General features: G+C 33.3%; 1 protein-coding gene across 3 annotated transcripts in view; it reads left to right on the top strand.

The window, feature by feature from the left end:
- The first annotated feature begins 103 nt into the window (after positions 1–103).
- Positions 104–11,856, top strand: part of LOC126817511 (terminal uridylyltransferase 7) — a 32,093-nt gene continuing 20,340 nt past the window's right edge. For all 3 annotated transcript variants that reach the window (XM_050544526.2, XM_050544524.2, XM_050544525.2), the window contains exons 1-14: positions 104–242; positions 1,221–1,342; positions 2,252–2,861; positions 3,223–3,287; positions 3,490–3,606; positions 4,929–5,106; positions 5,759–5,899; positions 6,331–6,530; positions 6,933–7,046; positions 7,222–7,287; positions 7,548–7,716; positions 10,111–10,787; positions 11,003–11,150; positions 11,501–11,590. In XM_050544526.2, coding sequence (XP_050400483.1) covers positions 1,223–1,342; positions 2,252–2,861; positions 3,223–3,287; positions 3,490–3,606; positions 4,929–5,106; positions 5,759–5,899; positions 6,331–6,530; positions 6,933–7,046; positions 7,222–7,287; positions 7,548–7,716; positions 10,111–10,787; positions 11,003–11,150; positions 11,501–11,590 — 2,695 coding nt within the window. In that variant the 5' untranslated portion in view covers positions 104–242; positions 1,221–1,222. The remainder of the gene's footprint in view (positions 243–1,220; positions 1,343–2,251; positions 2,862–3,222; positions 3,288–3,489; positions 3,607–4,928; positions 5,107–5,758; positions 5,900–6,330; positions 6,531–6,932; positions 7,047–7,221; positions 7,288–7,547; positions 7,717–10,110; positions 10,788–11,002; positions 11,151–11,500; positions 11,591–11,856) is intronic.

The following is an 11,856-nucleotide window of genomic DNA, read 5'->3' as shown; positions in this document are numbered from 1 at the left end:
AAAAAGACATTTAACAAAATAAAAGTAAGCAAACAATGATTTTATTTTTTAAATAATAAATAAACATGATCAATATTCATTTCCGGTAAAAATAAATGGGACACAACTCTTGCCAAAATGTTTTCAGGGCCTGCAAAAAAGAGAATATTTGATGTAGACCCAAATATTTGTTATTGGTAATGCATTGCAGCTAGAATGTGACATTATTTGGAAGTGTGTTCTTTATCCTAAACAGATCAAATGTAAGACGTGTATTGAAATTATTGGGTTTTTGAGCCTGTAAAAAGTGTAAAATGGAACCTGGTCTGACCAGTAAGATGTGACCATGCATCGGCATTGCTGACGGACATTAACATTGCAAATTGACTGTGACATAATAATATAATATGTAGGATGTAACATTGCACCACAATATCGGTACCGGTATAACGTAGCATTTTTGTCACAACCAAATGAATGAATATAGTTTGTTGGTTACAATAGTTCGTTTTTATTTTTATTTCATTCAATATGATGTGAGAGATTCAGATTGTTTTTGGAAAATTGTGTTTTGAATTTGTTTCTTGCTAACTTTCACTTAGGTTAGAGTCTTGACTGTCACTGTCCATTTCCATTTCGAATAAGATTATAAAATCTGTCAATTTTAAGTGTCTTTCGACTATTAATTGCAAAGTTATCACACAATTACATGCAAGGCCTAAAAATGATAAATCCAAAATATTTCCCCAAATAGGTCTTCTGGAGTGTTAGTGTACATAATAGGGGAATGTTTTAGGGTTGCAGGGGAACCCTCACTGAAGTATTTATTTAGGTAATTTGAATGGGGGAACTGAACGTCAATAATACCAGGAATATGGTCCTTCAGAACATGCAAGGGCACAGTTTTCAAGATTGTGACAGTGAATATAAATTTTTACATTCTGCTTTCTACTTTTACTTTCTGTAGTGAATTTACCAGGAAATAGCCTGATTTTTTAAGTAAAGGTTATACGTGTCAATGTTTTCATGGCTTATGTTGTTGTATTTCAAATGCAATTTGCGTCATGACTACATGAGTTTATAAACACCTGCAAATCTAAATTGATTTACAGAGATTATTTGAATTAACATGTAAACATCACATTTGATCTGAATAGAAGCTTTGTAAAAGCATTATGATTAAAACTTGTAAAATTTTTTGCATGTACAAAAACTATCCTCTATTTTTATGTAATTTACAGAAATGTCTGAACATCCGTTAACGCATGATTCTGTCTGGCTACAGCAAAGAAAATACGAAGAAGCAGAAGCATTCTACCAGACACGCTTAACTGGACCACCCAGTATTTCTTCAAGGAAAAAGGTTACTTCATCTTTAAAATTAATAAACTTTGTTAAGTAATGCAATTATGTCAGGATAATATAAACATATATGCACCAGTGTCTTCTAGAAGAAATTATTGCAAGTATTATCAGTCAATTGACCATTGCTACTCTAAGTTAAAACTTATTATTGGTGCTTCTCATTAGCTGTCCCGTTCAGTGTACTAAAACTATTTAATAAGAACACTAATAGATGCATCGACCACTGATTATGGTAGTCAGAAAGCGAACTTTGTAGACCATTATGCACAATGGCCTTTGTTCACTATCAGAAATGCAGCCATGTTTTTGGGTTTTTTTTAAAATTTGCTGATTATAATTTATACTTTTGAGTACATTGATTACGGTAGTTGCAAGCAATCCGGGTAAGTAAACTAATTGAAACAGCCTTTGCTTGCTATCAGATAATGTAATGGTCAATGAACTGATAATGCTTATTACCATTGCTGTGTGATTATGTATTGTTTGTTATATCTAAATTTAAAGATTTAGATAAAGGGCTGGGCTTGTTGGGTTAATAAATGTTTAAATAATAATTTATTTAACATTTGAAGCCAAAACAACAACTTGTATAGGCAGATTTAGCTTATCTTTAACAAAGATGTGACAGACATTGTCTAATCCACTCATTATCTTAGCCATCCATTTGTCTAGATAGTTGATTAAGCATTTGTCATGTAAATAAATGTCTAAATAATAATTTATATAACATTTGAAGCCAGAAAAAAAGCCCTACTATAAGTATATTAAACTCTTACATAATGCATCTTTAGCAACTGCATTTCAGATTTGTTTTCTGTGAAGGACAAAATTAGCACATTAAATCGATGATAATGATAAATGGATGGTCTCCATGTTTGCTTGCAACTATTTCTTCTTTTCACTTCAGAATCGCAAGAAAATGGCTGAAGCAGCAGACACAACAGCAATTACTGATGACTTAAAAAAAATGTTGAAGTTATCAACATCTAGTGAAAGATCTTCTTCTCCAGGAACCAAAACAACATCTCAGTCAAAGACAAATGTATCAACCTCAAAGAAAAGACGTAAATCAGGAAAAGCAAGAAAGGAGCAAGCAAAGAATGCCGAATCAGCTGAGACCCCTGAAACTAACAAAAATGATAACAGCAAAACAAGTTCTTCTGGTAGTTTATCAATTTCAGTAGATAGGCAAGGTAATAGAACACTACATCAACAACAAGTAAACAATCCACCAGATAATACACAGAAAAAAAGCCAGAATCCTGGAAAGAAAGGAAACTCTAAAAGTAAACAAAATATCAATGATGCCGAAAAATCTAGTACACAAGAAGTAAAGAAAGATACTCCTGGTTCTAGTACCACATCACAAAAAAGAGCCAAATCTTCTCCAGAAAACCATGGAGGAGGACAACAAAGCAGAGGAGAGTCTAATAGGAACAACAGCGCACAGTCTGGGAAAAAATCCAGTAATTCAAAAGTAGACAATGTGAAGCCTGTTCAGAACACTGACACACAAAGTAAGTGAATGTCAGTTACTGGTGATTAATCAAATGAATATTATTGTAGACTTTTAGAAGAAGGCCCTTAGGCCACATCAATATGATTTTCTGTTCTTCAGAAAACTATTATAAAAAATGTCCTTATTTCTTTGCGAAAAAGACTTATTTTTTGTCAAGGTGTGGTAGTTTCACATGCTCAGTATTTCTTACTCATAATTGGTTGTGGTGTTCAGAAGGTTTTAATTCCAAATATCTAAGTTTTTAAATAAATACCTGAAGAACAGAAAAATTAAATTAAAATAACTCAAAGATAAGATCCCTGATATAGAATCGGCTTAAGAAATTGATTTCCATGCCTTTCATTTATGTTTTTGTTTAGTTTCAGAAACTGAAAAAATATTTAAAGATAAACTTGAGAAAAATTGGATTTTTCCCTTGAGAAAGGTAGGTATATCAATTCTTATTGTAAAAAGAAATCACCATATGTACCTTGTAAGAGATTCATTGCTGTACCTTACCCATATGAAAAACAAATGGCTCTGACAATGAATAATATGTACATTCTCGGATAAAATGTATGTTTGCATTTTCATTTATTTATCAGTATTTATGAGAGAAATAATATTTTGGTTTTTTTTATGAACAGAAATCAACAAAGTTTCCCCGAGCTAGTTTTTTCTGTCGTGTATGCTCCTATCATCTAGATCTAAAAGAAGATTGTAATCGACACATGGGAGAGAAAAGACATCAACGCAGAAAAGAGGTAAGTAAAATGTTGTCCAAAAATCAGATTATTTCCCTTTTTTATATGTTTTAATGTGGTACTATTGTTGTCTATGCCATTGAAATGGAAAAACCTTTTGATTTTTGATTTTTTTTTATTCCCCAAGATTTTCCAGCATGCTTTCCTCTTGTCAGTGGTGCAGGACAGAGACCCAGCAAAGAACAGCATGTAGTTGTTAGGGTGGGATGAAATTCCAATTAGAATTTGATGAAGAATAAAGGAAATGCCCTGTCTGCACAAAATTTCCTTCATTAGCCCAGTCCTCAATCTGCACCACTGATGAGGGGAAACCACACTGGAAAATCCCAAGGAGTTTTATCGGGCAACACCAATAGTGAACCCGAGATCTACTGGTTTTGTTTATACTATAGTCATTACATGAAAATTGTATCGTTACATATACATAGCACCGAAGAGTGCAGTGAATGCTTACTGCCTGCCCACGTGCCCAGTCACTTGATTTAGCTAGCAGTGTCTGTTTTTATCTTGCACACGTTTTTTGTCTGGTTTTTAGATAATTGTAATGTATGGTGCAAACCTGCTGCTTTTTCAATTAAGCTAATGAAGACGGGAATATGCCATGCAGTCTGAACAACTAGACACTATTCCTGGTCAGGGCCTTAATCCAGCATCTCTGACAAGGGGAAACCATCCCAGGAAATCCTGAACAACTGTCGCAGCCAACAACTGGCGCGAACCCGAGACCTCCTGGTTAGCGAGCCAGCATCTTACTCACTGAGCCACTACAGCTCTCTCGATTGGAACTTTTTCTTAGTAAACAAATGAAGTTCAAAACAGGAGCTAATCTAAATTGAATTATTATGTATTTCAAATTTAAAGATACATTATGGGAGATAAGATAACGAGTTGGCAGTTCTCACTATAAAAGTTAAAAACTAGATAATGTAAAGGCAATTTGCTGAAAATCTCATTCAAATTGATCCACTATAAACCGAGAAATAAGCTATCGAAAGTTCCGCATAGCCTCGTGTCATCATTACTAAAGTCGGTACGATAAAAATCATAGTCTCGATTATCCATTTAATCGTTAATTCGAGAAGGAAAGTTATGCAGCAAATCGGATCATAATCCAACAAATATTGCAGGCTAGCGTTGACATCGAGACTTGATTATGATCTGGATACGTTAATTAATGTCTAATTAATAGTTTATATAACATTTTAGGCCTAAAGAAAGACCTACAATAGGCAGATTTATCTCTTGCATAATGTATGTTTAAGAATGAACTTCTTTATTTCAAAAGGGCTATATTACAAAAAATGTGGTTGTTATTTTACAAGGTTACAGAGTCTGAGAATATTCTGCGTTTTATACCAAAGCCTACAGAGAAACAACTGGAATCTTTGGATGTCCTACTTAAAGATATATATAAACAACAAGTATTAACAGCAGCAGAAATTACAACTAGAAAATCTATAGTACAATCATTAAAAGAATACATGAAGAAAACAATACCTGGTAAAATACTATAATTTACTTACTTTACTTGATAGATCTGTCTACTAGGGATACTTGATAGATTGTTCAAGCCAATCAAAGTAAACGGCACCTGTCATCCAAGCTTTGCGATTGGCCGACCAATTGACTGGCAGGTAGATCTTGTCCACTCCCTTAAAACAACTCAGGTTCACTGCTTTACCGATCAAAGTAATCAACACAGTTTTAATCTCACCGATAATTGATTGGTGATTACTTGTTAATCTTTCTGGCTTCACATCCATTGAGTTTTAATCTCACCGATAATTGGATGCTTCACACCCACAGTTTGAAGTACGGATTATACGGTGTCGATTTAATGGAAATTATGTGATGGGACGGCTGATTGATTTCGGAATCCGGAACATACAGAATTCGGATTTACCAGCGATTTTTTGGCTGAAGTAATAAGGAAATAAATCAGGACATGAAAATCATACCGGATGTCACACAATCCGGAGTGATCAGAGATCGGATGTGACAGAGTCCACTGTACTTTTTAAATTTGTGGAATTAGTATGTAATTAATTATGTATGTATATTTCATAAGGAGAGATATAAGTTCCTTATTAATTTCTGTCGTGAAAGACTTGTTTAAGTATGGATATTTAAAATTTTCATTCCTCTGTTGCAGATATAGAGATGGAAATGTATGGCTCGACTTTATCTGGATTTGGTTTAAAGACATCAGATATTAACATCTATGTTCATTCTCCCAGTTCTAAATCAATGCCTAAAGTTCTTGTTTCAATGTATGAACAGTTTAAACAATCAGGTAATGCTATAAAAAGAATTCATCAAAAGGGGAACATTTATCTAATTCAAATATTTCTAGCTTCAGGAATGTATTTAGATTTACAATTGATGTCAAACTTGTCAGATATACCAATGATTATAATAATAATTTTATATTGGTTGGTTTACAAAAATGTTCATATTTGATTTTTTTTCAGATATGAAACTCTTAAGATCTTCCAATGATTATAATTTTATATTGGTTGGTTTGTGAAGATTGATGAATTAAAAAAAATAGAATTTTGATATTGATTATTTTGGAAACTGAGAGTAATGCATACTAACTTTAAGTTTGAAATAAAATCAAAGTATTGTGTTTTAGACCATCTTTGTTTAGTAGAAACTGTCATTATTTAATATCGACTATAAATGTGAACTATTAATAAGAGTGATATTATTATTACACTACAGGTGAGAGATTTAAGAATGTAGAGAATGATTTCTATTCTAAAGTACCAGCTGTTATATATGAAGATCCTAACACCTCTATAAGATGTCAACTAACTATAAATAGTTGTTTTGCTAGGGATACTAGTAGATTATTATCTGTTTATAGTTCTCTTGATCCTAGAGTTGTTCAACTAGGAATAACTTTTAGAACATGGGCCAAGGTATGCACATAATTATTTTCTAGCTGTAATTGTTTTCTAGCTGTACAGTTCCAAAATAAAAGTTGCATTGGATGTTGTAAATCTGTGGATTGTTTTTGTTGGATTTTTTTCCTCCCAACCCCAACGGTGTTAATGAGATCTAATGTTGTCGACAATGTACTGGGGATTCTTCAAAACAGTTATTGTACTTAATTAAAGTAATTTGTAAGAGTCTAAGCCACCGAGTATATACTAAAATGGTTGGATTGTTTGGAAAACTGAATAAACTAAACATTGTCAGTTAGATATTAAGTAATGCAGTAAAGTCTGAAGAGACCCTAGGCATTGTATGCAAATTTATTTTGAAAGGTGTATCAAAGCTACAACCGTATGTAATTTGTATGTTAATGTTTTATGGTTTAGATTTGTGGATTGGATCGACAAAAGGAAGGAACATTACCAGCCTATTCATTGAGTTTAATGACAGTTTATTATTTACAAAATACAACACCCCCAATATTACCTACATTTCATAAGGTAAGAAAGACTTGCCTTACTTAAAGGACTACCATACATATTGTGTTCAGGATTAAGGACCATCTGTTAATGGGATACCACATGGTATTAAAAACAACACAGAAATTGACTTTATTTAAATACCTAATATTTATTAGAATGAAATAATGGTTTTATTAAAAATCTTCTATTACAGAATTTCCCAAAGTTTGCTGAATGTGAGGAGAAAAAAGAAGAATGGTTTTCATATATTACACAAGAGGTTTGTTTGTATCAGTGTTTCTCAATGGTTCTATGCCTTTGCTGTGCAATAGGGTTACCTGTTTAATAAAGTTGTTCACACATATGTAAAAGAGAAAACCTAATCTGAAGAAATGGTTTTGCATACTACAACAAAATGGAATATAGTTATATGAAATTAGTTAAGCAAATTTTGTTTATCTTATTATGAAAGTGTGCTTTGTAACATATAATAATGCAACATACCCAGGACATGCTCTGGTTAATTTCACTTTTTTTCAGGCCACCAAGTGGGAAACGGAAAACAAGCAAAGTCTGTCAGAGCTCTGGTTAGGAATATTACGTTTCTACATATTAAACTTTGATACAGCCAATGAAGTTGTTTCTATCAAGATGGAAAAACAATCGAGAATTGAAAAGAAATGGAACAGTAAGAAACTGGCTATAGAAGGTTAGAATCTTATAGAAACCTTTCTTTAATATGTTTTGAATTTTGTATCTTTGTTAGAATATCTATCTGTTAGAATATCTATCTGTTTTTATACGCCCACATTTTCATGTGGACGTATTGTGCCGTCGCCCCCGTCCGTCCGTCCGTCCACAATTGTTTGTGGACTCTCTACAGGTCACAATTCTTATCCGATTTCGACGAAACTTGAAATATAGGTTTATCCCCAAAAGATCTCGGCTGCTTTCGATATTGGCATGTATCGGATCGAAACTTCCTGAATTATGGCCCCTGATTGTACGAAAAATCACGTTTTTAGCTTGTGGACCCTATAGAAGTCATAATTTTTATCCGATTTTGTTGAAACTTGAAATGTAAGTTTATAACACAAAGATCTCAGTTCCTTTCGATATATGCACACATCGAATTGTAATTTCCTGAATTATGGCCCTTGATTGTAGAAAAAATCACTTTCTTGTTAGCTTGTTCTCTATCCATCTCTCGAAAATGTGGGCGTATCCTGCCTGGCAGCCGCTGGTTATCCGATTTTGTTGAAACTTGAAATGTAAGTCTATAACCCAAAGATCTCGGTTCCTTTCGATATTCGCGCATATCGGACCGTAATTTCCTGAATTATGGTCCCTGATTGTACGAAAAATCGCGTTTTTAGCTTGTGGACCCTATAGAGGTCATAATTTTTATCCGATTTAAAAAAACGTATTATTATATCACCGTTACACCCTAAGGACGACTGAGCGTGAATTTCATGAAAATCGGCCCAAAATTGACAGACAAAATGGCCGTCGTTCATTCTCAAATAGCGTAAAAATATGGTATATCAAGGTTGTGGGCCCTATAGAGGTCACAATTTTTATCCGATTTTGTTGAAACTTGAAATATAAGTTTATAACCCAGAGATCTCGGTTCCTTTCAATATTTGCCCATATCGGACCGTAACTTCCTGAATTATGGCCCCTGATTGTACGAAAAATCATGTTTTTAGCTTGTGGACCCATTAGAGGTCATAATTTTTATCCGATTTAAAAAACCGTATTATTATATTACCATTCCACCCTAAGGACAGTTGAGTTTGAATTTTGTGAAAATCGCCCCAAAATTGACAGACAAAATGGCCGCCGTTCGTTCTCAAATAGCGTAAAAATATGGTATATCAAGGTTGTGGACCCTATAGAGGTCACAATTTTTATCCGATTTTGTTGAAACTTGAAATGTAAGTTTATAACACAAAGATCTCAGTTCCTTTCGATATATGCGCATATCGAATTGTAATTTCCTGAATTATGGCCCTTGATTGTAGGAAAAATCACTTTCTTGTTAGCTTGTTCTCTATCCATCTCTCGAAAATGTGGGCGTATCCTGCCTGGCAGCCGCTGGTTAGAATATCTGTTTGTTAGAATATCTATTTGTTAGAATATCTATTAGTTAGAATATACATTTGTTATGGAAACTGAAACATTCTATATGTGATCCTTTTTATATTGTCGTCGCCCCCGTCCGTCCGTCTGTTGGTCCGTTCTGTCGGTCCGTCTATCGGTCCGGCGTCCACAATTGCTTGTGGACGCTCTAGAGGCTAAAGTTGATATCCGATTGACTTTAAATTTATACACAGTGTTTAAGGTCATGAGACGAAGAAGCATATTGATTTTCAGCGATTTCCAATAATTACTGCCAGAGTTATGGCCCTTGATCACTTCAAAAAATCTTGTGGACGCTCTAGAGGCCAAAGTTAATATCCGATTGATCTTAAGTTTATACACAGTGTTTAAGGTCATGAGACGAAGAAGCCTATTGATTTTCAGCGATTTCCGATAATTACTGCCAGAGTTATGGTCCTTGATCACTTTCAAAAATCTTGTGGACGCTCTAGAAGCCAAAGTTAATATCGGATTGACTTTAAATTTATACACAGTGTTTAAGGTCATGAGACGAAGAAGCCTATTGATTTTCAGCGATTTCCGATAATTACTGCCAGAGTTATGGCCCTTGATCACTTTGAAAAATCTAGTGGATGCTCTAAAGGTCAAAGTTAATATCCGATTGACTTTAAATTTATACACAGTGTTTAAGGTCATGAGACGAAGAAGCCTATTGATTTTCAGCAATATCCGATAATTACTGCCAGAGTTATGGCCCTTAATCACTTTGAAAAATCTTGTGGACGGCCTAGAGGTCAAAGTTCATATCCGATTGACTTTAAATTTATAATCAGATTTTAATGTATTAAAAATTAAAAATATATGACAATTCTTGTTGACTGCCCAGACGATATATCTGCTGTGGGCGTATGTTTCGTTGCCTGGCAACCTATCTTTTATTATTCTAGAAAACTAGTAGAAAATTACATTTGCTCTAATATTTGTTTGCTTTGACTTTCAGACCCTTTTGCACCAAAGTTAAATGTAGCCAGAACAGTTAGTAATGCTATGATATATGAATATTTACAAGACACACTACGCAAGGCTTATCATTATTTTGGTTTACCCAGGAATAGTCAGGGAGAGTCATGGATACCTATGAAAAGTTTAGAAACCATGGCAGCAACAAATGCTTTAAAGGAATATAAACAAACAGAGACATTGTCAAATGCTACGGAAAATAATTCTAATCATGAAAGAATGCCAGAAAATAGTAATACGGATTCTGTAGATATAGTTAAGGATTCATCACTAGATGTAGAAACATCTTCATCAGACCCATCGCCATCAACAGACTTGAGTAATTCTAATAATTCTGAACTTATTGTTAAACAACAATGTGATAGTGCTAATAATACAGACATTTCAGAACCAGAGAAACATATGTCTAGTCTTAAAACATTTGCTCTTGATTTTGCGGAGAAAATTATAAATCATGCCATGAAAGAGTGTAAGAATTGTCAGCATCCTTCTTCAAATCCGCCTTCAGATTCAACTGTAACTATAACATCTTCATCTAAACAAGATGTTGGAGTAACAGAAAGTGAAATAGATATAGCTAGTTTTATAGATATAGAAGGGTTACAGGATAAAGAATGTTTTTATCAGTTTAATGAAGATGTTTTATCTGATGGAAAGGTATTTCTATTATCTAATTTATTTTATTTATCATAAGAATAGGATTTGAATGACATATAGTATAGAAGTTGAAATTAGAATGAGATGCATTTTTTCTCTCTCAGATTTCTTTAATTTGAAAAGTCATGACATTTCAACTTCCAATGATTATTATGGTCAATTCCCATGATGTAAAAAATTATGAAATCCATACATAATAAAATTGTGTTTTGTAGGGTCTGCCAGTAATTTGTGGTTTTTGTGAAGGTGAAGGACATCTACGAAATAATTGTCCAGAAGATGTTTTACCTAAATTACGACCATTACCAGGAATGACAGCAAAACATCTAGGAGTTCTTAGTGAAACATTAAAAAATGTTATATGTAAGTAAACTTACATATTTACAACCTTATTGGTAATTCCAGCTATAGAAAACAAAATGTCTTAACTTGGAGAATATTACCTATACATTGTTATATGAAATGGGAGATCCAGATGAAATGTCGAGTTACTTGTATCTGTATATTTTTGTGGATTGGTTTTGGCTGGTGGACATTAGTTGATTTAGGTGATTCGGGACTGAAAAATGATGTCATTATGTAGATTTGGGACTGAAAAAGGATGTAGAGAAGATTCAGGTTTATTAATTGGTGTCGTTGGAATCAATGAATCGGAAAAATTAGGGGCATTAAATCCTTGTTGTGCCATATATTGATATAGTTTCTCTTTATAGATGATTTCAGACCAACAGCAAAAGATAAAGCTGATAGAAGATGGATATTAAAAGATATAGAGAGTTTCATACAGCAACGTCTTTATCCAGGTAAAAATATACAAACATTCTGGTTATACCTTATATTAGTGGAATATTCCACAGAATGTTCAAGTCATTTAATAGAGAGTTTGTGAGTGAAAATGGACACTTTTATTATGTTGAATGTGAATAGTTACTTTAAGTCTTGTGTTAGAAACATATTCCTTGTTCCATGACTCAAGTGCTATTTTAAAGTTGAAAATCTGTATCTGATACACATAAACAATTATTTATTTTTTATTTGACAATAAATTTGAATAAATACACTTTTTTTT

The sequence above is a fragment of the Patella vulgata genome, chromosome 4 (assembly GCF_932274485.2).
Source record: "Patella vulgata chromosome 4, xgPatVulg1.2, whole genome shotgun sequence".
In the NCBI taxonomy this organism is placed as follows: domain Eukaryota; kingdom Metazoa; phylum Mollusca; class Gastropoda; family Patellidae; genus Patella; species Patella vulgata.
This window is presented reverse-complemented; position numbering and strand designations above follow the sequence as displayed.